The sequence below is a fragment of the Phyllostomus hastatus genome, unplaced genomic scaffold (genome assembly GCF_019186645.2).
Source record: "Phyllostomus hastatus isolate PE091 unplaced genomic scaffold, TTU_PhHast_1.1 phas_contig_36, whole genome shotgun sequence".
Taxonomy (NCBI): domain Eukaryota; kingdom Metazoa; phylum Chordata; class Mammalia; order Chiroptera; family Phyllostomidae; genus Phyllostomus; species Phyllostomus hastatus.
In genome coordinates this window covers 2,720,803-2,744,673 of record NW_025333862.1, presented here as the reverse complement: position 1 = coordinate 2,744,673, position 23,871 = coordinate 2,720,803, and the positions used below count along the sequence as shown (strand labels likewise).

At 42.8% G+C, this 23,871-nt stretch overlaps 2 protein-coding genes across 2 annotated transcripts in view; one reads left to right on the top strand and one right to left on the bottom strand.

Annotated features, from left to right (window-relative positions):
* Positions 1-217: 217 nt before the first annotated feature.
* On the bottom strand, positions 218-15,452 carry NCSTN (nicastrin). Its single transcript, XM_045841617.1, has 17 exons — positions 15,317-15,452; positions 14,059-14,163; positions 10,035-10,158; positions 9,486-9,607; positions 8,899-9,044; positions 8,019-8,169; positions 7,617-7,726; positions 6,994-7,146; positions 6,224-6,328; positions 5,980-6,057; positions 4,565-4,737; positions 3,041-3,143; positions 2,829-2,924; positions 2,433-2,520; positions 2,078-2,232; positions 1,627-1,839; positions 218-1,032 (listed from the first exon to the last, which is right to left on the bottom strand). The coding sequence occupies exons 1-17, from the start codon at positions 15,399-15,401 to the stop codon at positions 910-912; spliced, it is 2,130 nt and encodes a 709-aa protein (XP_045697573.1). The 5' UTR covers positions 15,402-15,452; the 3' UTR covers positions 218-909.
* Positions 15,453-15,528: 76 nt separating this feature from the next.
* The window catches only part of COPA (COPI coat complex subunit alpha), a 66,690-nt gene continuing 58,347 nt past the window's right edge, over positions 15,529-23,871 (top strand). Inside the window, exons 1-5 of the mRNA XM_045841616.1 lie at positions 15,529-15,666; positions 18,973-19,086; positions 19,287-19,360; positions 22,689-22,769; positions 23,106-23,182. Of these exons, the coding sequence (XP_045697572.1) occupies positions 15,627-15,666; positions 18,973-19,086; positions 19,287-19,360; positions 22,689-22,769; positions 23,106-23,182 (386 nt within the window). The 5' untranslated portion in view covers positions 15,529-15,626. The remainder of the gene's footprint in view (positions 15,667-18,972; positions 19,087-19,286; positions 19,361-22,688; positions 22,770-23,105; positions 23,183-23,871) is intronic.

Below are 23,871 nucleotides of genomic sequence, written 5' to 3'. Positions count from 1 at the left end.
TCTCAAAGTGAATAAAGAAATGTCTGTGAAACACAAAGGTGGGAAGAAACTGCTAACATTGTTCTTATGAAACAGAGACCAGGGCTCCAGGACTCCAGCTGGTTCTGACAGAGCCTTACTCCTTGGGCCTCAGAAGACCCAGAAGAGAGCATGAGGTAATAATTTTGTGACTCCCAGTCTAGGTCACTGAGCAAGAGAGCCCGGAACGCGTAATAGGTCATGTGGGATAATCTATTTTAATGAAACCCATTATTTATATATTTATACACAAACAAACAAAAAAAGGAAAACAACAAAAATAGATATTACAGCTTATTACAAATGACAACTCAGCACTGTGGGCTGGAGGTGGGATACCCACCCAGCAGCATGCCCATCCTGATGTGCCATCTAAAGGCCTGGAGACAGGAAGGCGGGAGGGAGACAGCAGGCTTGGCTCCCAGATCGCCCCATCCTCCTCCTCAGGGTTCCTTGTAGTTGGTTCCTGGCATTCAACCCTTCATGTCATTCTTCCTGGTCAGGAAGGTGGATGGGTACAGGAGGTGAAGTGGGGAGTAGAGGAAGGTATGGGGCAGGATGGAAAGAGCAGTAGAGGAAGTATGAGGAAGGGTAAGTTATGGTGGGTGGCTAGGAGTTAAACAGGAGCTAGAAGCTTCTGTTTGTTATCCTAGAATCTGGCAGAGGGGAGAAAGAAGAAATGGGAAAGGGAAGACTGGAAGGGGGAGCTGGGGAGGGAAGGAGACTTGTTTATCTCTCACTGTCTCTGTTGGGCAGTTCCTCTTCTTTATGTTAATCCCAGTCTGAGCCAGGACCAGAAAGGTTCCAGTGACAAACTAGTGGTTTCTGTCCCAGTGGGACAAATGATCTAGGGAATGAACCACAGAGCTGCAGGAAAAGCTGGGGTTCTCCTCAGAAAGACACAGCACCCGGCTCCCGGGGAGCAATGAAAAGGACATCGGCTTTAGCATTGATGCAGTAGGTGATGATGAGAGAGAAGACAAGGACGCCAAAGCCCACCGTCAGGGTGATGAACTGCAGGGGGGAGACAGGTGCTCTGATTATTCTCTCAGTGCAGTCTGGGGTAACTGCTTGGGGCTGGGAGCCAGGACATCGGAATTCTGGAGCTGGCTCCAAGCACCAAATACTGACCAATCATAGGCAACATCTCCCCAGTCTGGAGACTTATAGTCTCCACATTTAAAAAGAAAAGCAAAGTACCTCTGTTCTTGCTTGTCTTATATTACTTAGATTTTAGGCATCTTGAAGGCAAGACCCACAACTTTGACTCTCCCATGGCAATTACATTACTGACTTACTTGTGATAGGTACTTGATAAATACTGGATTGACCCATCCCAACTACGCCAGGTGGGAATGCTGGTGGGAGTGGAGCTGTGGAAGGACTACCTGGGGACTACCGGGCTAGCAGTGAGAACATATCTCCAGAATGAATACAGAATCGAATTATAAATGAAGATAAGCTTCCTAATGGGGTATACTAGCTGACAAGGGACAGATTTGCAGTAGGTTTTTGTGGCAAATCTGGGGCTAATGGGAAACAAAGGGATATGAGACAAGAGGCAACAGAGTCAAAGAGATCTCTGCCACCACCTGTCTCCCATCTTACCTCAAGCTCTTTGCTGGCTATCAGAAATATCCGGGCACGGATGTCTTTCCAGCGGCTTTCAGTCCATGTAGAATACTCAGTAGAGCCCCACTGCCCAAGTTCAAAGGCAGGGGACAAGGCCCTGGCCAGTCGTGCCGTGGAACGCACACACCGGGGGAGCCGGTCCGTCTCGTTGGAATTTAGAGGGCCCTGAACCCAGGTGTACTCATACAGCTGCCACAGGAAGACATGCCAGAGCATGGGCTGAGGTGACCCCCTCTCACCCACTCCCTTTACCCTTTAGACAGTCCTTTTGCACTCAGGCTACTGCCTGTTCAACACTCAAGTTCAAAGAGCTGCATCCCTCCACCTCTCCATCCCCAGCCTTGGGTCCAATTGGGCCCAGGAAATCTTCTAGTTTTCCCAAGGGAAAGGGACCCTCAGGGCACCTCCAACACCCACTACCACTCACATCCTTGTTTTCATTGGGGACTTTACTTGGATCCTGGCACTGCTCTCGGGTAAGGTCAGTCACCTTGCCGGTTAAATTTGCCAAGGCACACTGTACAACATAAGTGGCGTTGGTGGGGCTGGAGACAGCGATGTAATGCTGAAGAGGCCCGTCACCTGATTGGAAACCACAGGGAAGGGAAGGATTTTGTGGATAGATGGTGCAGTACAGATGGGCAGAGACAAAGAAAAAAAAAGGGAAACAAGGGAGGGGGGAGTAGAAAGGAAAAAGAAAAAAAGTAAAGATTAAAGCAAAATGAAGATTTTTCCTACCCTTTTCCTTGGCCAAGGGTCCCATTCCCACATCAGGTGCTTACCCAAGTAGGACCTCAGGTCCTGCCTGAGGATAGACTGGAACCATGAGTTGTTGGCTCTAACCAGGAAGCCATAGAGCAGGCGGGTGACCTAGGATTGGGACAGTGAGAAGAGAGAGTTTTGTGATTTGGATCCCAGGAACAGAGTGATTAGTGGAGGTCCAGTCATGGAGTGGAAACCACACTGACCAGATAGACTCTGGGGTTAGGGAGACAGTGGCTGACTCGTGAGAGTACAGATGAGGCCCAGTCAAGGGCTCCCTGGGGTGTCAGGTATCCTCACAGGCACATGCCGGCATGGTGAATTCCAAGGTGTTGGGAGACCAGGCAAGGGACATAAAGGCTGAGGCAGCCTGTGGTGTAAATGGACAGAAAGGAGTCAGGGCCATTTGTTCTTACTGTTTGGGGATCAGCCAGAATAGTGTCACTGAAGTTGGTTCCTCCTGCAAGCTGGTACAGTGCACGTCCCAGCACCGTGGCCACATCTGCAAGAGCCTGTGGTAGGTGAGGAGGGGGACTGAATGGCCCACCTCTCTTAATCCCAAACAGTAACATTCTAACCAACTTCTCTGTGTTCCCCATTACTCCCACCCAGCCCAGGCCAGTGCTACCTTGGCAGTGTCTGTCACAAAGTTCAAGTCCTCTTCAGGGCTCTGCCATTCAGGGTAGCTCACATTAATGTTCTCAGCAGTGTCATAAATGCTCTGGTAATAGCTGCCAGGAAAGCCAACATGAGCCTTGGCTACACTCATCAAGGGCCCTGCCCCTTCCCTCCCTCAAATGCCCCTTACACAGCAACTCAGTATTCATTTTTCATCATCCAGGACAGGTAAGAGACATTAGGATCCCATATTGAAGAAGGTGTGGAGAAAGGGGAGGTAGGAGTGAGGATAGCAGTGATTAGTTAAATACAAAGACTTTTCCAACAGACAAGATAGAGTAGGTGAATGAGAATAAAATGCAGGAATCTCCCTCCAGGAGATCTTTAAACATAAGAGACACTTTTGTCATTTGGGCTGGAGATACAGGAGGGTGGCGAAAATGACTTTCAGTGAAGCTGACACACATTACCAGAGCAATTGTGTGACTGTTCTAGTGAACACTTCTATTAAGGGTGGCTGAAAGTAGAGGGAGATTAGCACATCTATTCACAGATATATAATACTACACTGGGTCAAACTACCCCAACACTCCTTGGGGAACGCCAAGGAGACAGACCTTAGAGGTAGGACTAAGGAAAGAGAACTCCCAGTTTTTACCATCTATAAATGCCTCTCCCATACAGAATCAAGTCAGCCACGTAAGTCCAAATGTGTTCAAATGGTGAATCACCCCTTATCCTGAAGTGGTATGGTTGACAAACTGGGAGAAGAGAATTGACCTTATGCACCAGAACTGTTGCTGCCCAAAATAAATGAGAAGTTGCTATTTGGCTGTACTTGGAAAACCAGAACCTATGCACTGTCACTCAGAAATTTCTCTGACCTGTTACAAGAGGAAGGGAGGCTTGGGGCTTAGCAGTCCAGCCTGAGTAAGAACTGGCCTTTTAGTCCAGGGCTCAAGTTAGAGGCAGTTTAGAGGTGCCTACGACCAGGAAAGAGGTGACTAAAAGGTCTCACCCCTTATTTCTGGAGCTACCTCAACTGTAGTGGACATGATACCCTCACATTGAACCACATGCACTTACCACATGGCAACATGTGACATTTCAGAGTATGGTTTGCAGCACCCTTGGTGGGCCCCAGACAAGGACAACACTCTGTTCTATACCTTAAGAACCCTATCATCATTCCAGTGCCCGTGTTTGAGATGATACCCTCTACTGGCAGCCCTAGGGAATTCAAGTCCCCAGACAGCTTGGGGGAGGTAGAAGCACAAGCAAGGATTATGTAGGAAAGGGTCAAGGTGAGAACTGTTTTCTAAGCTGAACATCAAGTCATATGATGGGGCCAGGTTAGATATGAATACAGTACTGAACAAAGAACACAAACTGACCTGAAGTTTTAGAGAGGGTGGTGTGGGGAGAAGGGGCAGAAGTGATCTTTCTTGACACAGAAGTCATCTCTCTGTGGACCCTTGACTGCAGAACAGACTCTCTCCAACAAGTAAGAGGATGTAGGCCAGGTAAGTCTTACCGGTTATGGAAGCTAGTAGCGTGGTCAGCAAGAACAACACCAGAGATGTTTCGAGCTCGAAGAAATCGCTGCAGAGAAGATGGTGGGAGAGGCTGGGACTGGTTCACCCTCCTGAGGACAACAGCAGGTACACCAGCACCACTCTTCTCCAATGTGGTCCGGAGATGCTCCACCTGAGAGGGTGAGGGAGATTAACTCATGAGAGGATGGGAAATGGCAAGTGGGAGGTCTCTTTTAGGACTAAACTGCTTTCTACTTCAAGTTCCTAGCTTGGGAAGTTGCCCCACACCCTCCTAGATCTAAATGCCTCAAGCATTTTTGAATCAAGGCCCTCTAATTTTTGCAGCTCCTACCATCCTTTTGAATTACAGCATAGGCACGCTCTCCCTCCCTGAAGAATGCCCAAGCTTTTCTTTCCTCTCAGGGGTACATCTTTACTTTTCTCTCCTAAACTCTAAGGGTCCCCAGGAGACTTGCAACTAGGGGAGCAGTGGGAGGCAGCTCATCCTGGGCTAACCCCCTGAATCTATTTCCAAGTCCCCCCTTTCTCTGACTTCTCAGTGGGCTGACAGCAGCCCCACCTTGGCTCATTTTGACTTTTACTTCTTGGTGAGCCAATAGCAGCCCCATCTAGGTTCATTTGTTTCCTATAGCATGACTAGAGAGCCAAAGCAGCCTCGCCTAGACTCTCCTTTTGCTGCTTCTATCCTAGGTCCTTCCTTGTTTCACTGTCCCTGGCTTTAATAAATATACCCTTAAAGTAAAAAAGTAAAAAATAAAAAATTATGGCATAAAGAAGGAAGAGGCCTGTATTTTTTGTATTTATAGGTAAATACACTGTCCTCAGAACTCTGCCTTATCCTCAGTAGATGCTTCAGTTGTTATTTGTTGTGCAAAACTGGAGGAACAAATGATAATACAAAATAGGTAACCCAGTTGGCAAGGGCTGTAGGAGCCCAGAGCAGGGATGACACTGAAGCTGCAGTGGCAGGAAGAGACCTCTTGGGAAAAAACAGGCTTAAAGCTGGACATTGAGAAGATGCAGGAGCTTGAACAAGTAGTGAGGAAAGTGAGGGATATTTGGGGTCAGGAGTCTGGCATGCCAGGAATGGGGCAGCATGGCCTGGATGATCAGAACCATGGGGCAGCAGGGAGAGCAGGGAGAGATGGGAGCCAGCCACCACACTGTCCTAATGGCCAGCAACAGTTTGCTAGGCACCAAATGATGAAAGAACTATCCATCCCATGGAACCAGTGGTTCTTGCTGGGCAGCTGTAACAGTCATGATGTTCACCCTTTAGCCAATACCCAACCTAAGGTCCTGTCTCGCAGGCCTTGGGGGCAAGGGCCAGGGTAAGGGGATGCCTGTATTCTGAGCTGTTGAAAATAGAAGTGAAAATAGATGTTCAGATTACCTTGTTCCATATTGACTCATTTTTCTGAGACACAGGATCTGTGTGCATCCAAAGCTCTAGGGAATTTCTTAAGGCCACCTGGGGGAAGGATGAAGAAGCAACACTTATACTCAGTCTGCTGAGAGAAAGCAGTGGGTTCAAAAGAGAAGTCAAGGAAAGAAGTGATGGTACCTGCAGGGAGGACAACAGAACAAAAGAAGAGGAAACTTTAGGAAGGAAGGGGGCAGGGACACATGCTACACACCTGTCTCAGCTCCACAAATGAGTCAATGTTTTCTAACTGCACAGGAAACTTGCCCTTCTCCATATCATAGACCATTCTTGAGCTGCCAATGTAGTCAAAAGTTTCCTGAAAGGTAAAGATGGGTGAGAAAGGGAACAGAGATTCCAAAGGGTTAGGGCAACTTTGGTTCCTTGAGGCTAGATCAAAGCTCTCAGCATAAAGGCTGCTGTCTTATGGCATCTCAAGTGCTGGCTAGCTTTTGGAATCATGTGACTGTATCCTCTTCCCTACCTTGCCTCCCAGCTATGACTATCCCTCACATGTATATAGCACATGACCTTTTGAGCCTAAAAATGGATAGAACAGCCTGAGGCAAACATCAGCTGCTCTGTGCCTGCTTCCTGCCACTCTCATACCTCTACTGACTCATCCATGACTGCTGTTCCCTTATTCCAGGGCCAGGCTGTGGGGACAGGGAGAAAGTCAGGAGCCTCAAGGCTCCTGAGTGGAGGTGAGTGTAAAGGGCTCCAGGGAAAAAAGTAAAAGAATGCCTTAAGTAGATAGCATAAGTGGGGAAGAGAGGGGTGGGCAGTATACCACTTCAAGGGCAAGGTGCAGAGCCTTCCTAAAATGGGGGACTCTGAAGGAGATACATGTAGACATATCCAGAAGCTCTCTGTTGAATAACAACTTAGATCAAATATTGAGATCTTCCCCAGAAGATGGCCACTCCCACCTACACCCCCCAACTCCTATTCCTGGCCATTCCACTCAAGTCAGAGAGCCCTTACCCCTTGGAAGAAGACAAACATGACGTTGTGGGGTAGGGTCGTCACATCGGGAGCCTTGTGCAAAGCTTCAGCTGCAGCCAGCTGGGTGACGAAGGAGGCAACAGCACTCTCAGCCCCTGGGGCCACATTCCAGAAAAAGGAACGACTGTCCAGCTGGGTCCACCAGAAAAGGCAGGGAGGTACAGTTTGAAAATGGAAATTAGGACCAGGCCCCAGGCCCCTTCTCCTCTTTCAGTCAAGAGATTACCCATGTCCTGAAGTCCAGAGTCCCACAGCCCAGATCCCTCTCCATTTGAGGGTCCCACTATGGGAACTATGAAACCTGGTACGTGCAACAGAGGCCTGCCTGCCCCTCCCCCCTTTTAAAAATTTTATTTATCTTCAGAGAAGGGGGAAACGTGGGAGAGAAACAACAATGTGTGAGAAAAAACATTGATTGGTTACCTCTTGAATGTGCCCCAACCAGGGACCAGCCTGCAACCCAGGCATGTGTCCTGACCTGGAATTGAACCAGCGACCTTTCGCTTTGCTCAAGGATGCCCAAACAACTGAGCCATACCAGTCAGGGCTGCCTGCCCTTTCTGTACCAGCCCTACCCACCCTGATCAGAGGCCAACACTTACCTGGGTGGCAGCAACCACAACCTTCTCATCCGGTTCTAATGTCCCAGATGTATTTATAGGTTTAAGCATGCTCCATACGTTGTAGTCAGACAGGGGATCACAAACGATTTCTGAGCAGGACACAAACAGCGAGACATGAAAAATGTCAAGAAGAAAGTAGCTAAAAAGAAGGTGTGAAAGTCCTCTCTGACCAGTGCCCCATGGATTCTCTGAGTCACATTCTCTGTCTCTACTGCCATCATCCACTTCAGTGACAAGATGCAACTGTTGAGAACTATTTCCACTTCTCCCGCCAGTGCTCTCTGCCTGTGCCCACTCCTTCCCTACAGGTCTCCCATCATTCCTTGGCCTGGTCCCCTTATCCCCACCCTGCACACCCAGCATGTCTCAGATTTGCCCTACCTGGGTTGATGCTAAAGGTGCTCTGGATAGAGCTGCGTCTCATGCAGGTGACAGTGCTGATGACAGCATGCATGTGTGAGAAGAGCTGCATGGCGCACAGTGGGAAGGCTGGTGCTGAACCATTCTGTCTCAGGTTGTGATCTCGATAGCACTAGAAGGGGAGATGGACCCCACTGAGGCAGCTAGCTGGAGAGTCCCTCCCATACTTCCCAAAAAGAGGAGGGCCCAGCTCTATTCTAAAGCCACTCCTACATCTGTCCCAGAGCTGTAGCTGTCTGGCACAACCATGGGATCAATAAGGTTAGAGACAAAAACTCCTCAAGAAGTATGAAATGACTTAATTGGGGCAGAAGAAATCAACCTGTATTAAATGACCTGGCCCAATTTGGAGTTTCAGCCACTGTTCCTAATGTGGTTTGATGCAAACAGCACTGAACTGGAGATCAAAAATCAGATTCAAGACAGGTTGGACATCAACTCACCATGTAACTTTGGATAAATCTTGTAACTGCTCTGTGTGTTAAAATGAAGACGTTAGACTAGAACTGGAGAATATTAGAGCTGAAAAGAACTTCAGAAATTACTGAACTGAATCTCTCAATTCTTAGTTCAATGTTCTTTTTACCATAATAGGGGTTCTTAACCACGACTCTCTATTAAATATCCTTTACATTTCCTTCCAGTCTAAAAACCTTTAATGCTGTAAAGACAGAAGAGAAATGGGAGTGGGGAATGTGAGAAAAATTAATTTCTTGGCTCTTCTTGAAGCAACTGTCTTTCAGAGGGTATACTAATAGAATGAGATTCCTTCCACAAAAGAGGAGAGCCTACAAAATAATTCTTCTTAACTGGAATTGCTAGGAGCTGGCAGAGTCATTACCTGTTTGATGACATTGGTTTCATTTTCATCTTCAAGAAGAAAGATGGGAAAACTAAAGTCTTCATAAGCCAAGCCATCACCCAGGTAGTTCCACTGTATTTCCCTGCAGTGCGCAAACTCTGGCCCATAGGAGTTGGAGTACACACCTAAAGAAAAGGAGGGGGCTAGAATGTTGGGACACCAACCACATAAGGACCCGGTGAGGAAAGCTAAGATATTATGGAGTCAAAACAAAGAGTTCCAAAGAAAGGGGACTCAAAGAAGCAAGCATCAACCTTTCATCACCCACAGTAAAATAGACACTGGTATCTGGAAGCCATAGCTGTCCAATTAGGGATCTGAGCATGTGACAAAAGTGAAGATGGAAGGTTAGTGAAGAAGAGGAAACAGGAGAGGGAAGGGAAGAATGGCAAAGACAAGAAACACTATCTTCTTTTTGGGAGTCAGCTGCTCACACAACATACAAACACAGACACAGAGACAGATACCATTCCCACGCCCCCCACACACATACACAAAGACATGAGACTGATGCAACAATAAATTCTGGGTGACAGTAGTCTCCATTGATCCTTTAGGGCTCTTACCAAACCCATCATTGGGACACTGCACACTAGGAGAGAAGCCTGAGGCAGGGCTGGGTTTGGCCAAGGACACTGCAAGACCAGCAATTCGACCAGTGCTACCCTTCAGCTTCTCCATCACCTTCCTAGAACAGGGAGGGAACAACAAGAAGGAAGATAGAAAGGTTATCAGGCAGCCCAGTATCCTGCCCCTAAGGATAAACACAAATGGGGAATTAGGGGAATTAGGGGAATCAAACTTGCCTTTTCAGTCTCTACCTTCTAAAAGGACTATTACCCAATCTGAGTTGGGGCTTAATCTCATCTACTAGGTGCCTGAGTGACCCTGTGCACTCCTCCTCCCTCCCAGGCATCTTTACTCATTAGAGCTTTACTTACAAGGTCACTGAGATAATTCCTTTTGATGGTGCCTCTTTCCATCTGAGGAGCACCCCACCCCCTGTCCTGATCAGAGTAGGAAGCCAAGGGAAATTTTCACTCACAAGTGAGGCCTGTTCACTGAATTTTTCCACTCTCTGCATGCAGTTTCCAGCAGATACACCCAGTTTTTACCTGGTAAAGAGCGTGCCCTCCAGCAGAACCACATAAGGGGGGTTGGGGCCATCAATCAACACCCATTGCAGGTCCTCTTCTTTCTCCACTACATGAATAACCCCTGTGTCCCCACTAATGGAAGCTGCCAGGAGAGAACAGGTCAAATCAAAACCCCCACAGTTGGCAATTCTGACTTTGCCTCACTAACTCTGCAGATCATCTATCCCTAAACATGTCACAAAATATCTGGATTAATATTGTCATGTCTAGACTTGAACTAAAGAGCTGAAAGACCCTCATTCCATGTGAGGACTACAAGGAGGGAATGGAGGATGAAATCGCCTAAGAAGTCTACTCAGTAGGCTTTGTTCATTAAAGGTCAGAAAGGCTGTGTAATCTTCACTTTCCTCCCCTCTTCCTTCAATTGCATTTAGCCAAATATACAAGATTCCAGGACAGCACACATAAAGCGTTCAAACCTGTATTTTCTCTAGAAAATGGCAGGCTCTAAATCTCTAGCTTGTGGTTCTACCATTGAATCTTCCTTTGTGAAAATGTATGTGCAGATTCCATCGGACTCAGTAGCCTCCCTAGATCTCCATTCCTTTGCCCTACTTGAGAATAGCTTTACTTGCTTTTGGTCAGTTTTAGGTAAAATTCATCAAGAACTCCGAGGTCTCCAGAACACAGTTTCCCAACTGAGGGGCCTTAAATGGATTAGAGATGTGCTGATATTGATTCCCCTCATTTCTGGGGAATTAGGGTTTCCAAAGACCATAGGCTGCTCACTTCCAGTCAGGAAGAGACTCACCTATTACCCCAGGATACCCTATAAATATCCATTACTATATGAGCCAGAATCCCATTTTCTATGTGTCTTTTGACATGACAAAGATTGGGAAGCACTGTACTACAGGATGCATGACCCATAGTCTGGAATACCTTGAGTTCTATATAGTAGTACTCAGGTCCCTAGTGATCCATGTAGAGACATCAGAGGGTCCCTGCATGAGTCTCCTCCTCACTGAAATTTGGATGAGTTATTCACAAATTGTTTTAAAACAGTAGTTGTCAACCCTAGCTGTGTATCAGAATCACTTTGGAGTTTTAAAAAACACAGATCTACTAAATTAAAATCTCTAAAGGTGAGGCTTAGGTATGTGTATTTTCTTTTTCTTTTTTTCAAGATTTTATTTATTTATTTTTAGAGAGGGAAGGGAGGGAGAAGAGAGAAACATCAATGTACGGTTGCTGGGGGCCGTGGCCTGCAACCCAGGCATGTGTCCTGACTGGGAATCGAACCTACGACACTTTGATTCGCAGCCCACGCTCAATCCACTGTGCTATGCCAGCCAGGGCGGTATGTGTATTTTCAAAAAAACACCACATGTGGTTCTTTAATATACACAGCCAAGAATAATAATTATGGCTATAGGTCAATGCACTAAAATACTTGTAATCTGCATGAAACAGAAACCATAAGCATTGTCACACTGCCAGCCAGGTAGTATTTTTCTTCCATGGGATCTGGTAAAATCTAGACATGACAGCAAGTCCCCAAAATTCAACTATGTCTTATATACAGTAAATACTTAAGTTCATCTTGACAGTAATAAAATACTTAAGTATGTTGACAATAATAAAATATAAAGGAATATCATACTCTGGAATAACTTTAGTAATGATCTACCTACCAATAACAGTTTTAAATAAAACTAAAGACAAAAGTCCTTGCCAGAGCATTTAAAACATGGGCAAAGGAATAACTTATATTCTTCCTGAAAGAGGACAGGAAGAAAACAAGCTATGACATTGAACTTAAAAAACCTGGGCTCTGCCCTGGCTGGTGTGGCTCAGTGGATTGTGCACTGGCTGGCAAACCAAAGGGTCACTGGTTAGGGCTGATTCCCAATCAGGCCTGGGTTGTGGGCCAGGTTCCCAGTAGGGGGTGTGCAAGAGGCAACCACACATTGATGTTTCTCTCCCTCTCTTTCTCCCTCTTTCCCTTTGTCTAAAAATAAATAAAAAAATACATACATACATACACACATACATACATACATAAATAAAATCTTTAAAAAAATTAAAAAGCCTGGATTCTGATTTGGGTCCCAATGAGTGACTATGCGGTCTTAAGTAACTTGCTTACTTTCTCTGGACCTTCAATGAAGAGTTTTTCCAACCCTATTTATCTTATATTGTGGGAATATATTAATAAAGGAAAGAAAGGAAGGAACTAAAAGAAACCTACATAAGCTCTTTGAGCAATTTAAAAGGGTCCAATAGACACAGAACATTATAATCATAAAATTAAACCTGGGTCTCTTTCTCCTTTAATGCTAGCAACCCTAATTAAAGAGGGTATAGCTTGCTCAGGACAGAAAGATATGATAAAGAAAGGCTTATAAATGAGTAGGTTGAAAAGGAAATAAGATCTTTATTAGGAAGTGGCCAGAGTCCAGCCCCTCCCCGCTTGCTTCTGTGTACTGGCATTTGGCTACTGCTCTGCTTCCCACAGGTTTGCTCTAAGAACATGCAGCAGAATGACTCATTCCCAAAGGTGGTATCTTGGAGACCAGATCCAGGAGGCTGGGGTTCTAGCCTTTCACACTTGAGTGGAATTCGAGCAAGACCTGCAATTGGATCTCAGCCTACAATGGGCCTGGCTCAATTCTACCCACAAACCCAGTTTAAGAACTAAGTCCAACAAAAATTTTATTTGGAACTCTTTGGAACCAGTTAATCTACTCCCAGCACCTCCTGTAGCAGAGACATGGGACGATGAACACAGAGTATAGCTCAGGGAAGGATGGGTAAGAAAGTACCAACTGTCACCTTGAGCAAGTCCTTTACTTCTCAGTGTTCCAGTCTTCTCCTACCAAACTGGAAGGTTTCAGGAAATCACACAATACTGCTGAGAGCACACTACTTACTCAGCATCATCAACAAACATCTGCTAAAGGCAGTCTTTAAGCTTTGTGCAGGTATATACTGTTTTCATTAAGAGTAAAATGAAATTCAGAGGTGACCAATTTGATGATAGAGCCAAGATCTGATTCTATTTCCTGCTTACCAGCAAAATTATACTCTGACAGAGCTACTTACTATCCACAGAACAAAATCTGAAATTAGCAGGTTAAGCAGAAGAGGAAGTGAGACTCAGCCTTTAGATCACAACCCTTTCTCCCTTTCATAGTTTTATAATCATGTCATAGTACCCTGTTTTGAAATACATTTACAAAGCATGAACACAAATGCAAAGGCTCTACTAACTCCTCTTGCAATCATAAGGCTTTCTCAATGCCTTCTCTTCAAATAATTCATTGCCTTTAAAAAGACCATTTTGGTTCTAAAGAGATCAGAGTGCAGGTGATGACTGGACTCCTTACAGCACAGGTGGCAAACACAAGGACCAAGGGTCAAATCCGGTCCTCCTCCTTGTTTTATCCAGCCTGGCACCTTTTTCTACCCAGTGGCAGCACTGAGCTACTTGCCCCTAGTTAAGGAGTCGTTACATTTACACAGTCCTAAAATTACATTCAGCCCTTTGAAGGCAACTGTGAAGCTGATGTGGCCCCCCGGTGAAAATGAGTTTGACATTCCTGCCTTAGAATATGAACCTACTTCCTCCATAGAGAATAGCATAGTTTTCTAAATCTTCTGGGTGGTTAAGAGTCCTTGCTTAGAGCCTGGACCACCAGGACTCAAATCCTGGCTTCAACACTTAATAGCTGGATGATATTGGAAAAGTTACTCAACTTCTCTAAGTCTCAATTTCATCATTTGTAAAATGACATAATAATAGCAGCTACATCATGAGGATTAAATGAGATGTATGTTTAAGAACCTTAGTATTCAGCATTTACTAAATGTTAGATCTTCCTTATTATCTTGCCTGGTTTTACAAAATAGTTCTCTACCAGCTTCCACTCACATAACTTAATTTGTGTGCTGAGACTCTCAAGCAGGACTTGGGTCTTTGTATCTAGGGCACAGACTGAAATATCAACAGCCATGAACACAAATCCAAACCTGAACTCACAATGGCAGCCAATCTGATGAGTGGCATTGAGCAGACGGACACAGGGAGCTGTTCTATTTAAGGGGATGTAGATCTTCCTCTCCACTGAGTTTCCCCCACACAAATCTGATCAGAAAATAAAAAGTGTTAGAAAAAATTGATAGTACTAACCTCCACTTTGTCATTAGCTCACTGTATGGCTTGGGCATGTCATACTTTCTGATATGGGACTAATGTCTATTCTTCTCACTTTTTGGGCACATTATTGGAACACATAATGCACCTAGCTATGTGCCTCAGAGGATTATTACAAATTTCACATAGAGCAACTGACAGTAAAGCCAATAGAAAACTTCATGTGTCAAAGGAAAGGCATTTAACCTTAGATGTACCAGCTTTTGGTTGCAAGGGTGACCACACTTCCGCTTTTCTAGCCTATGTGTATATTACTAATTAGCTAATAGAATGGGTTCCAGTCTAAGAATATAGGTTACAACTTAAAAATTCTTTGAGACATTTTTCCAGGAGTCAAAACAGAATTGGGAGAAAATGTACGCCACACACCTTCTGTTAATCTATTGCCAGTAGCTCATTTGTGTGTGCCCACAGTGTGGGCCAGCTCCAGTTTCTCCTCTGGAGATCCTTGAAACCAGTGTGAATTGGGGGGAAGGTATGGTCATGGTCATATAGTGGCATGTTTGCATTTTAAGACTCGACAAACTAGAAGGCCATATACCATTATAAATGCCTCAAGCTCCTTGAATTACTGTTTCACGGTCTAAACAGTTAAGAATTCCCATATACTACTTTTGTTTCACTTTGCTGATGAAACAAACAGGCAAAGCACAGGGGCGCAGGTTTACGGTGGAATCAACAAAGAAATGAGGCATCTACTTTCTTAATAAACGCTGCACTGCCCCAACAGAACGAGGCTGCTTTCATCTTGAAATGTCTAAACAAGTAGAGAAGGAAGCTAAACTGACAAATGTCCTTTTTGATTGTGGGTGGGGTGCCTGTGGCTCTGGGGAAAAGGAAGCATCCGGATAAAGTGGGAGAGTCCAGTAGGAGGCCTGGAGGAGGAAGTGGGGCGATCCGACGTGCCACTGGGGAGAAGGGACCTTTAGATCCAGGTATAGGGGGAACTTCTATCGTGGGAACGTAAGAGAACAAGGATTTAAAGAATAGGGGGACAAGGGGGCAACAGGAACCAGAAGGAGACGGCGGCGCCCGCGGCTGGGCCGATCAGGAGAGTGAAACTCACGGGTAGGGGAAGCCTCACCTGCCAGGAGGACGCAGAAAGACAGAAGGCGAAGAAGAACTCGACTTTCCAGGCCAGCCACAAAGCCACCCCCAGCTGTAGCCATCTTGCCTCTCCGCGGAGCCGAAGCCTCGGTTCCCCTCCCGCCCGGCGTGGCCTCTCTAGGCTCGCTCTGGCGCTCTCTCGGTTGCCCGGAGCTCCAGGGACCGGAAGTTCTTGCGGGAGGAGCTTCCGGGAACCGTGGCTGAAGGCCGCTGACGTGGAGGCAACTGGAGGGCGTAAGCGAGTGGCTGGGGCTCGGATTAGAACCTCGGAGCTGCAGGCCTGAAGGATGCTAACCAAATTCGAGACTAAGAGCGCACGAGTCAAAGGTAGTGCAGTACAAAATGGGGAGCACAGGACACGGGGGCTGGATGTCAGGGGCGGCGCTGTCACGGGGGAAGAAGAGGGTAGAAGTATGGGCCGAATCGGCCCCCGGTACGAACCCCGAGGAAGGTGGGCGGGAGAGAGGTTGGACCCTGGCAGGGTGTTCTCTAGCCGACTCTTCTTTAGCATGTTCTTGCTGTTTGATATACCTGTAGTGGTTCTCACACCTCAGGAAATCCTTTAGGCCCGTTCTCTATTCTTTCCGTTCCCCTTCTCACCTATGCTGTGTGTTCAGCTCCCAAGGCCCTGTGTTGTCTTTTGATGACCGTGTTGTAGGGAGTGTCCCAGGGGACTGAGTCTCAACCTCTGCCATTTCTTACCCAAGTCAGTAGCTTTTTCGGTGATGAGCAGTGCCTGCCTCACTTAAGGAGTTCCTGGCTGCACCAGATCAACGTTGAGTGCCTCTAATGGCCTTTATTTCCTACCTGGAAACGGGACATAGAGGCCTGTAACCCCAGTCAAGTCTGAGCCTGATAAGGTTGCTTGGACGCCTAGTTGTATTTGAATTTCAGATAAACAGTGAGTAATTTTTTTGGTATTGCTCGTAGTTTACCTGAAATTCAAATTTAACTGGGCATCTTTATTTCCTAAATATGGCAACCTCAGAGCTTGAGTATCAGTGGTTGTGGTGGAGAGCAGATGGCTGAAACTGTAGCAGTAGTGTCTTAGAATGTTACAGTGGAAAAGGCAGAAGAGTAGGGTATTCTGAAATTGGGAAAGATATGTATCTTTAATATTTAGTAAGATGCAACATTGTGAAATGGTTAGGAACTTGGCCTTTGGAGTCAGTGGGCTTGCTTTGGAATGCCAAAGAATCCATTACCAAGGAGTATGACCTTGGGCCACTTAACATTTCTAAGTCTCTATTTCCTCATCTGTAAAACGTGTATAATTAACACTCTATTAAAATGAGAAAGTGTATGAGAAATACTTACTACAGTGCCTGGCACAAACTCAGGCTCAGAAACTAGAGGCTGTTTTTTAATGTGAGAATAAATTCTGAACAGTTTCTAACTATTTTGGGAATGTGATCATGATGAGTACCATTAAGAATTCTTGGATGGTTGAAATGGATCTTTATAATCCTTGTATTTTCTTTTCTGCCCATATTTTTTTTATTGGACAGTAGGGAAGGAAAGTGAGGGAAAAAAGATTTTAGAATATTTGAGAGTTAATATCCATTAATAAGTGCTCCTCTGTATCATAAAGTTAAAAAGGGAACAAGCTAATGGAAAAATACACAACTTAAAACAAGAAATGTTCAATAAATATGTGAAAATATTATATACCTTGCTGTATACCTGCAACTAATACGGAATAATGTTGAATGTAAACTAATTTTAAAAAGAGAGAGAAAATTAAATCTTGATGAAGTTTAAAAAATAAAAATATTATACACGTCACTAGTAATGAAAGAAATGTAAAAGCGAAAAAGAAAGTGAGAATGCCTTTATTTTCTTGGCCTTAGATTAGTCAAACAAACAAAACAAGTAACTGATTATATCTCATATTGGCCAACATGTGCAAAATTGGTACCTTTACAAAATGTCTGTATATTTATACACTTATTTTACAGTCACATAGTATCTGCCAAAACATTAAATGCACATACCCTGTTCTGAGCAGCCCCACTTCCAAATCTTTAGCCTAAGGCAGTAATAATGCAAATAGGTCGTGTATGTAGAAGTATCTCAATTTTGCACTGTTTTCTGATAGACAAGAGTTAGAGGGAAGAGCTTTAATGCCCATCGTTAGAGTAATTTTAAGATGGTGCATTTGTATGTTGTAGTTGCTAAAAAAGTGAGGTTTTGTTCATATGTAGTACTCAGATGTAGTAAGATCCGTGATACATAGTTAAATAATAAAATAAGTTTGCAGGAAAACATTGTTATCTCCATTTTCATAAAGTAATATGATCTACATGAAAAATTTGAAAGGACACACTCCAAACTGTTAGCAGTTGTTACTGTATTTTGTCATGTATAATGTGCTTCTGTGTATAATGCACACCCACGTTTTTGGCCCAACCTTTGAAGAAAAACATCTTGTTTTACTTTTTTTAATTCAATTTTTTAATTTCTCTATATTTAAAGACTTGTTTTTTATATTATAAAGGAATTTTAGCATTTATTTTTGAACATATGGTACAAGAAATTTTATGTGACAAATAATATGACCGATTACTGTATTCCAGGGTATTATTTTGCATACAGATAACGTTACTGCTTTCTAGAGTTACACTTTTAATGCATACACATAAGTGAAAGAATTAAAAACATTTATATAGATACAGAATCAGTTCTACCCATGTATAATGTGCATCTTTATCTTTCTCTCAAAAACTTGGGCAAAAAAGTGTGCATTATACGCAGCAAGTATGGTACTTCCTCCAACTTCCATTTCCAGTCATGATGGAGTAATAGAGACCAGATTTATCTTCCCACCTTAAATAGCTGCACAACTGAATAAAATGTATAAAACAAAGGATTTCAGACATTGAATGGCAGTCACTGCAGAAAAGTCATTCTTGAGAGAAGGGAAATAAACAAGATGAGTCCTATGATTGTTTTTAGCTTACTACCTGGAGAGAGTTTTCAGGTTGCAGTAGAGGGAGGGGAGTAGAGCTTTGGGATCTCACTGAGGAGGATAGAGTTTAGAGTTCAGGGAAGCCAAGACAGCTAGAATTGGCTTGGCAGAATACCAGAGAATAGGGAGGTGCTCAGAGAAAACCGGAGTTCTGCAGGGAATCCTGTCAGGCCTTTGAGTACTAATTCATGTGAGGAAAGGACCCAAAGACCGGAATGGAACTGCTGGAGAAAAGAGGGCAGACTACTTCCTGAAGCTCATACAGGGCTGGGAATAGTGTTCCTGCTAGCCAGGATGGAAAAACCTCCTTAATACATGGCATCATACAGAGACCTCAGAAGGGTATTGCCTCGACACTAATGCCAAATTAGACCTACACTAAAGGCTGCTGTGGACCCACCCTAACAAAGCTTAAAAGCTAGACTCAAAAGGATCAACTGATTCCAAGTAACTTAACTGCATCCTAAAACAGCCCAACAATATTTAAAGGAATATAACAAAAATCCAGCACCTCAGAACATAAATTCTCAAAGTCTAGCATCCAGTGAATGAATAAATGAACCTAGAATTAACCTAGGCTGTTCCTTCTTACCAGAATTGTCAGAAGGTAATGTTGTGGGGCTTACTTAGCTCACTGGATCATTCTCTGTCCTCCCACCCCACAGGGCTCAGTTTTCACCCCAAAAGACCCTGGATCCTGACCAGTTTACATAATGGGGTCATCCAGTTATGGGACTATCGGATGTGCACCCTTATCGACAAGTTTGATGAACACGATGGTAAGATAATAGTTTCTAGACGGAAATTAAAGATGTAAGTATATGTTTTATTCTGGAATAGCTTAAGCCTTGTTTGACATTAATTCTTTTAGGATTAAAAAATGTGGAGGGGATAGAACTGAAAAGTCCTGAATAAGAATCACCTTGGAGATTAGGAAATGTAGCTCTTTTTGACATATATTGCCTGCCTTCTTCTTCAGGTCCAGTCCGAGGCATTGACTTCCATAAGCAGCAGCCATTGTTTGTCTCTGGAGGAGATGACTATAAGATTAAGGTATAGAGAGTCTGTCATTACTGGGAGTAAAGGATAGAGAATGTGGGGTTTGGGAATTGTGAAAGGGACTAAAAAAGCAGTAGTACATTTTACTCATATAGAGCTCATGCTTTTGACAACAATATACAGAGCACTTATTCAGCAACATTTATTGAATGCTTACTGTGTACCATACATTGCTTTATTTTTTTGGGAATTCAAAAATAAATAAGAAATGATCTCTGGTCTTAAGGAACTTTTATTCTAATAGAAGCAATAAATATATACCCAAATAATAGCTGTACAGTTTAGTGAGTAATACAATAGAGAACAAAAGTGAAATATGGAAGGGCAATTCATGTACAAAGACAAAAAAGTCATGACATAGTTGGATACATTTGAGAAACTTATAAGTAGTTTTGTGTGGATAAAATCTGGAGAAAAGGTGAGAGAAAGGAGTGATCTTAGCACTTTAATGTGAAGTGATCATGGAGTTTGCAGCACTCAGCAGTTTGGATGTTATACAGATAACAAGTAGCCATTAAAAGTGCTTAAATAGAGGAATGACACATTTTTTAAAAAGATTATTTGGTGATAGTATAAAGAAAATATTGGGTAAATTGGGCAAGACTGGAAGCAGAGATACTAGTTAGGAGTCTGTGTGAGAGATGAACAAAGCCTGGGCTTAGGCAGTAGCGTTCCAAATGGAGAATGATCAATGTAAACACTCGAGGAAATTAACAAGTCTGTTACATGGATGTTAGAGGGATGTAAGGGAAACTAAATGAGATTACTCTATTTGTCTCAGGCTTCTGTTTGGGTCATTGGGTAAAAGGGGTACCATTAACTAGAAAAGGAAAAATAAGAGAAAGGACACTTTTCTGAAGTGGAAGAGGATGGTATCTTAGTCTGTTTGAGCCACTATCACAAAGTACCACACACTGGGTAGCTTATAAACAGCAGAAATTCATTTCTCAAAGTTCTGGATGCTGGAGGTTTAAGATCAGGATGTCAGCATGGTTGGGGTCTGAAAGGTCCTCATCTGGGTAGCAGATGGCTAACTTCTCATCGTGTGCTCTCATGGTGGAAGGGGAGGACACAGATGTGTAATAAATACTATCTTGGCTCTGATGTGTTTGAGGTACCTAAAGGACAGTGTAGTGGAGATATGTCTGCACTGGAGATATTTTGGGGAGTTGTCATCATGAAAGAGGGAACCAAAACAGAAATAGAACATACCACTCAGGGATTATATCGAATGAGAAAACAAACACATTTAAAAGATAGAGGAAGTAAAGTTAGTATAGAATGATTTGAGAGATTGGAGATGATTTAAGAGGGAGAAGCAGAGCACTCTTGGATACCAAGGAAGGACAGAATTTTTTTGAAGGAGAAAGTGGTCAGAATAAGGTAAAGACCAAGTAACCTTTGGATTGCTTATTTAGCAGGGCACATAAGTGATCTTAGTAGCACTTAGAAGCAGTATTCTTCTAAGTCTTCTAAGTCTTCTTCTAAGTCTTTTCTGCTTCTAAGCAGAGAAGAATACAGGCAATTCTTTGAAGAAGGTTGACTGACAAAAAGGCATGAGCTGGAGTCAGAGACTTTGAACCTTTTTTTTTTTTTTTTAAGCAAAATTTGCTCTGGTTACTTCCACAAAAAGTTTTTCCAAAACAATATTTTCTTAAAAGGAGTTATCTCCCACTTATGTGAAATGTCCAAAATAGGCAAACTTATAAGACAGAAAGTAGATTAGTGGTTGTCTATGGTTAGTGGGGGTATTGGTTAGGGAAAAAATGGGGAGTGACTGCTAATGAGTATAGTTTTTTTTGGTGGAGGGGGGCTAGACTGTTCTTAACATTGATTGTGGTGATGGTGCATAATTATGAATGTAGTAAACTGTAATTCTATACTTTAAATGGATGGATCATATGGGATTTGAATTATGTCTCAAAACAGTTATGAAATGAATTTGTCTTAGCCTAGCTAGTAGGTATATAGTGCTATCATACTGTAGCTTTAATTTATATTTCTCTGATAAAAGGGGGATTATCTAAAAACGTCATGTTTTTGGATCACTATATTGTTTGCTATATCCAGATTTACAAAGAGTAAGATAGAAGCCCAGCAAATGGTCAGAGCCTACATACCCTGTAGGTCTTTAGGGATTCAGAGTTCTGGAGTTTGATAAAGAGCTATAAAGGAACTAAGGCAGTTTGAAGCTAAAAATATGAAAGTTTAAAACATTGAACTCTGTAATGGAAAAAAGTCTAGTTACAGAATAGTATTTGTGGTATGACCTAAATATTTGTGTGAAACTCCAACTCTGCATACATAGATGAAGGTGAAGGTCTTGGGATACTTTCACTTTTCATGTTACTTATCTTTTCTCAGTTCTACACATTGAGCACCTAGTAAGTATTAGCTATTGTTTTATGTGCTTGAAGTATAGTGTTGAGCATGATGGACAAGGACCCTGCCTTTAGGGACTGTATATTCTTGTTAGCACAATCTTACTTTTGGGTTGTTTGAATTTTGTAATAAAAAACATTTTTTTAAAATTTTAAACTGAAAGAAAGAATAGTCACAAGCTGGCCAAGAAGAGATTATAAATAAGTATTAAATGTTAAAAAAGAAAAAGCATCTGACCTCTCATTTTTGTACTTTTGGGGGGGCTTCTATGTGGGTAGCATGAGCTATCTTACAGTTATTGTCCCGATTTTAGTATCTTCTTCCCTTGTGCCCATTGATGCTTGGTACTTTGGTAGTAAAGTCAACTTTATATCTGAATATGATGTTTCTCTGCTTTGCTTAGCCTAACTGAGCAATGTGCTATTTTCTGAAGGAATAAGTTAAAGTCTGTTTGCATGGTAGATGAATATAGGTCATGAATGTTTTGCTATCATTTGCCACCAAGTTAAGACTCTAAGAGAAGATGATGCCATATGTTACATTATTGTTTCCTTTGGAGTTATATTGTTTGTCCTACTTTTCTTTTTACCCTGAGCTAAAATGATTAGTAAAGCACTTAAGGGATCTGTATTAAAGCTGAGAACAATTATACAGTAGAAAGCAGAGCTTCAAGTTAAGCTTGAATAAGCATCTTGTCTCAAGTTATTAGAAATGGTTTCTCCCCAAAGAAAGGAAAAACCTTTCCATAATTTTAGCTTTCCATTTTCCCTAGCCCTGCCTTTTTTCCTTCCCCACAGGTTATTTGGTCTTTTCCCCTCCAACTTTAAACAAGACTCCTTGTCAGTGTTACCACCTACTTAGAAATGCTCAAATATAAATCCAAACTTAGAGGCTCAAAACTCTCAGGTCCTATTCCTTAGCTGTATTTCTCTCTTTGCAGGTTTGGAATTACAAGCTTCGGCGCTGTCTTTTCACATTACTAGGGCACTTAGACTACATACGTACCACATTTTTTCATCATGTAAGTAGTCACAGTGCCTCCGATTATAGAGCATTCTTCAGTTTCCCTGTAGGAATCATCTTCTTGTTCCTCAAGAAACCATACATTGATTACAGAATCATGTTATTGGAGTGACTTTTCTAGGATCCCTGTGGTGTTAACCTTCCTGTTTTGTTTCATTGTATAAAAGAAAGCACTGAGGGTTATATTGAATTAAATCAGAAGAAGCATTCCATTTGTTAATATAGCTGAGATGTTAGACAATGGAATTTTCCCTCCAAAGAGAGAAGTGGTTACAGGAGCCTGAAAGAACACATTTGTTTAGTGTTCAAACCCTTTATTTGGAATATTTTTCAGGAATATCCTTGGATTCTGAGTGCCTCAGATGATCAGACCATCCGAGTGTGGAACTGGCAGTCTAGAACCTGTGTCTGGTAAAGCAAGAAACAGAGGGCTCAAAAAGTGTCTTCATTCTTCCTTATAATCATAATCAAGAGAATATGATTATTCTCTTCAGAATAATCATCTCTCTCCCCTAATGGACAGTGTCTGATGATTAATTACTGATTGTATTTGTAAGATGATTTTACATACAAAATGATAAATATAGAAGTAATCTTATAAGTAATATATGAATCTGGATTTTCTGATTTATCAGAGAAGGGAGGTCATATAGTTAGGCTTTTAGAACAAAACTTTTAGCTAGTTTTCGGTTCTGTTCTTATGAAACCTGAGTCAGAGTCTAGACCTTTGTCTTGCTTTGTATTTGGCCTTGAGCTTTCCATGAAGATGTAAGGACTGTTTAAAATGATGCCCCTTAAAAGGGATATTCCATTAAAATTTAAAAGATAGTTTTCAGTAAGAATTACTAAGATTCCATTTATTTTGATAGTTTAAGGTGTCTTTTAAGAAGAGAGCTGTGCCATTTCAGTTCTCCTGAAATCAATAATATTAAGTACTAGAGCATTAGAGGTAAGGAGAGCTGTTGTTAAAACAGATGACCTTGTTTATTATTAGTTTCAAATTGTTAGGATGACTTGTCTTTATCTCAAAAAAAGTATGATTGGATTTCCATCTGTTGACTATGGAGAGGTGTTTAGTGTGTAGTAGTCTGGTGATTCCT

What these genes read in the sequence shown, in the direction of transcription:
- NCSTN (XM_045841617.1), bottom strand. Translation starts at nt 15,401, where the DNA reads ATGGCTACAGCTGGGGGTGGCTTTGTGGCTGGCCTGGAAAGTCGAGTT. An exon ending in AAACCAATGTCATCAAACAG is followed by an intron (nt 8,170 to 8,898) that starts GTAATGACTCTG and finishes CTCCCCTTCTAG; the next exon opens with TGCTATCGAGATCACAACCT. An exon ending in TTCTGGCTGATCCCCAAACA is followed by an intron (nt 2,521 to 2,828) that starts GTAAGAACAAAT and finishes TCCCAATCCTAG; the next exon opens with GTCACCCGCCTGCTCTATGG.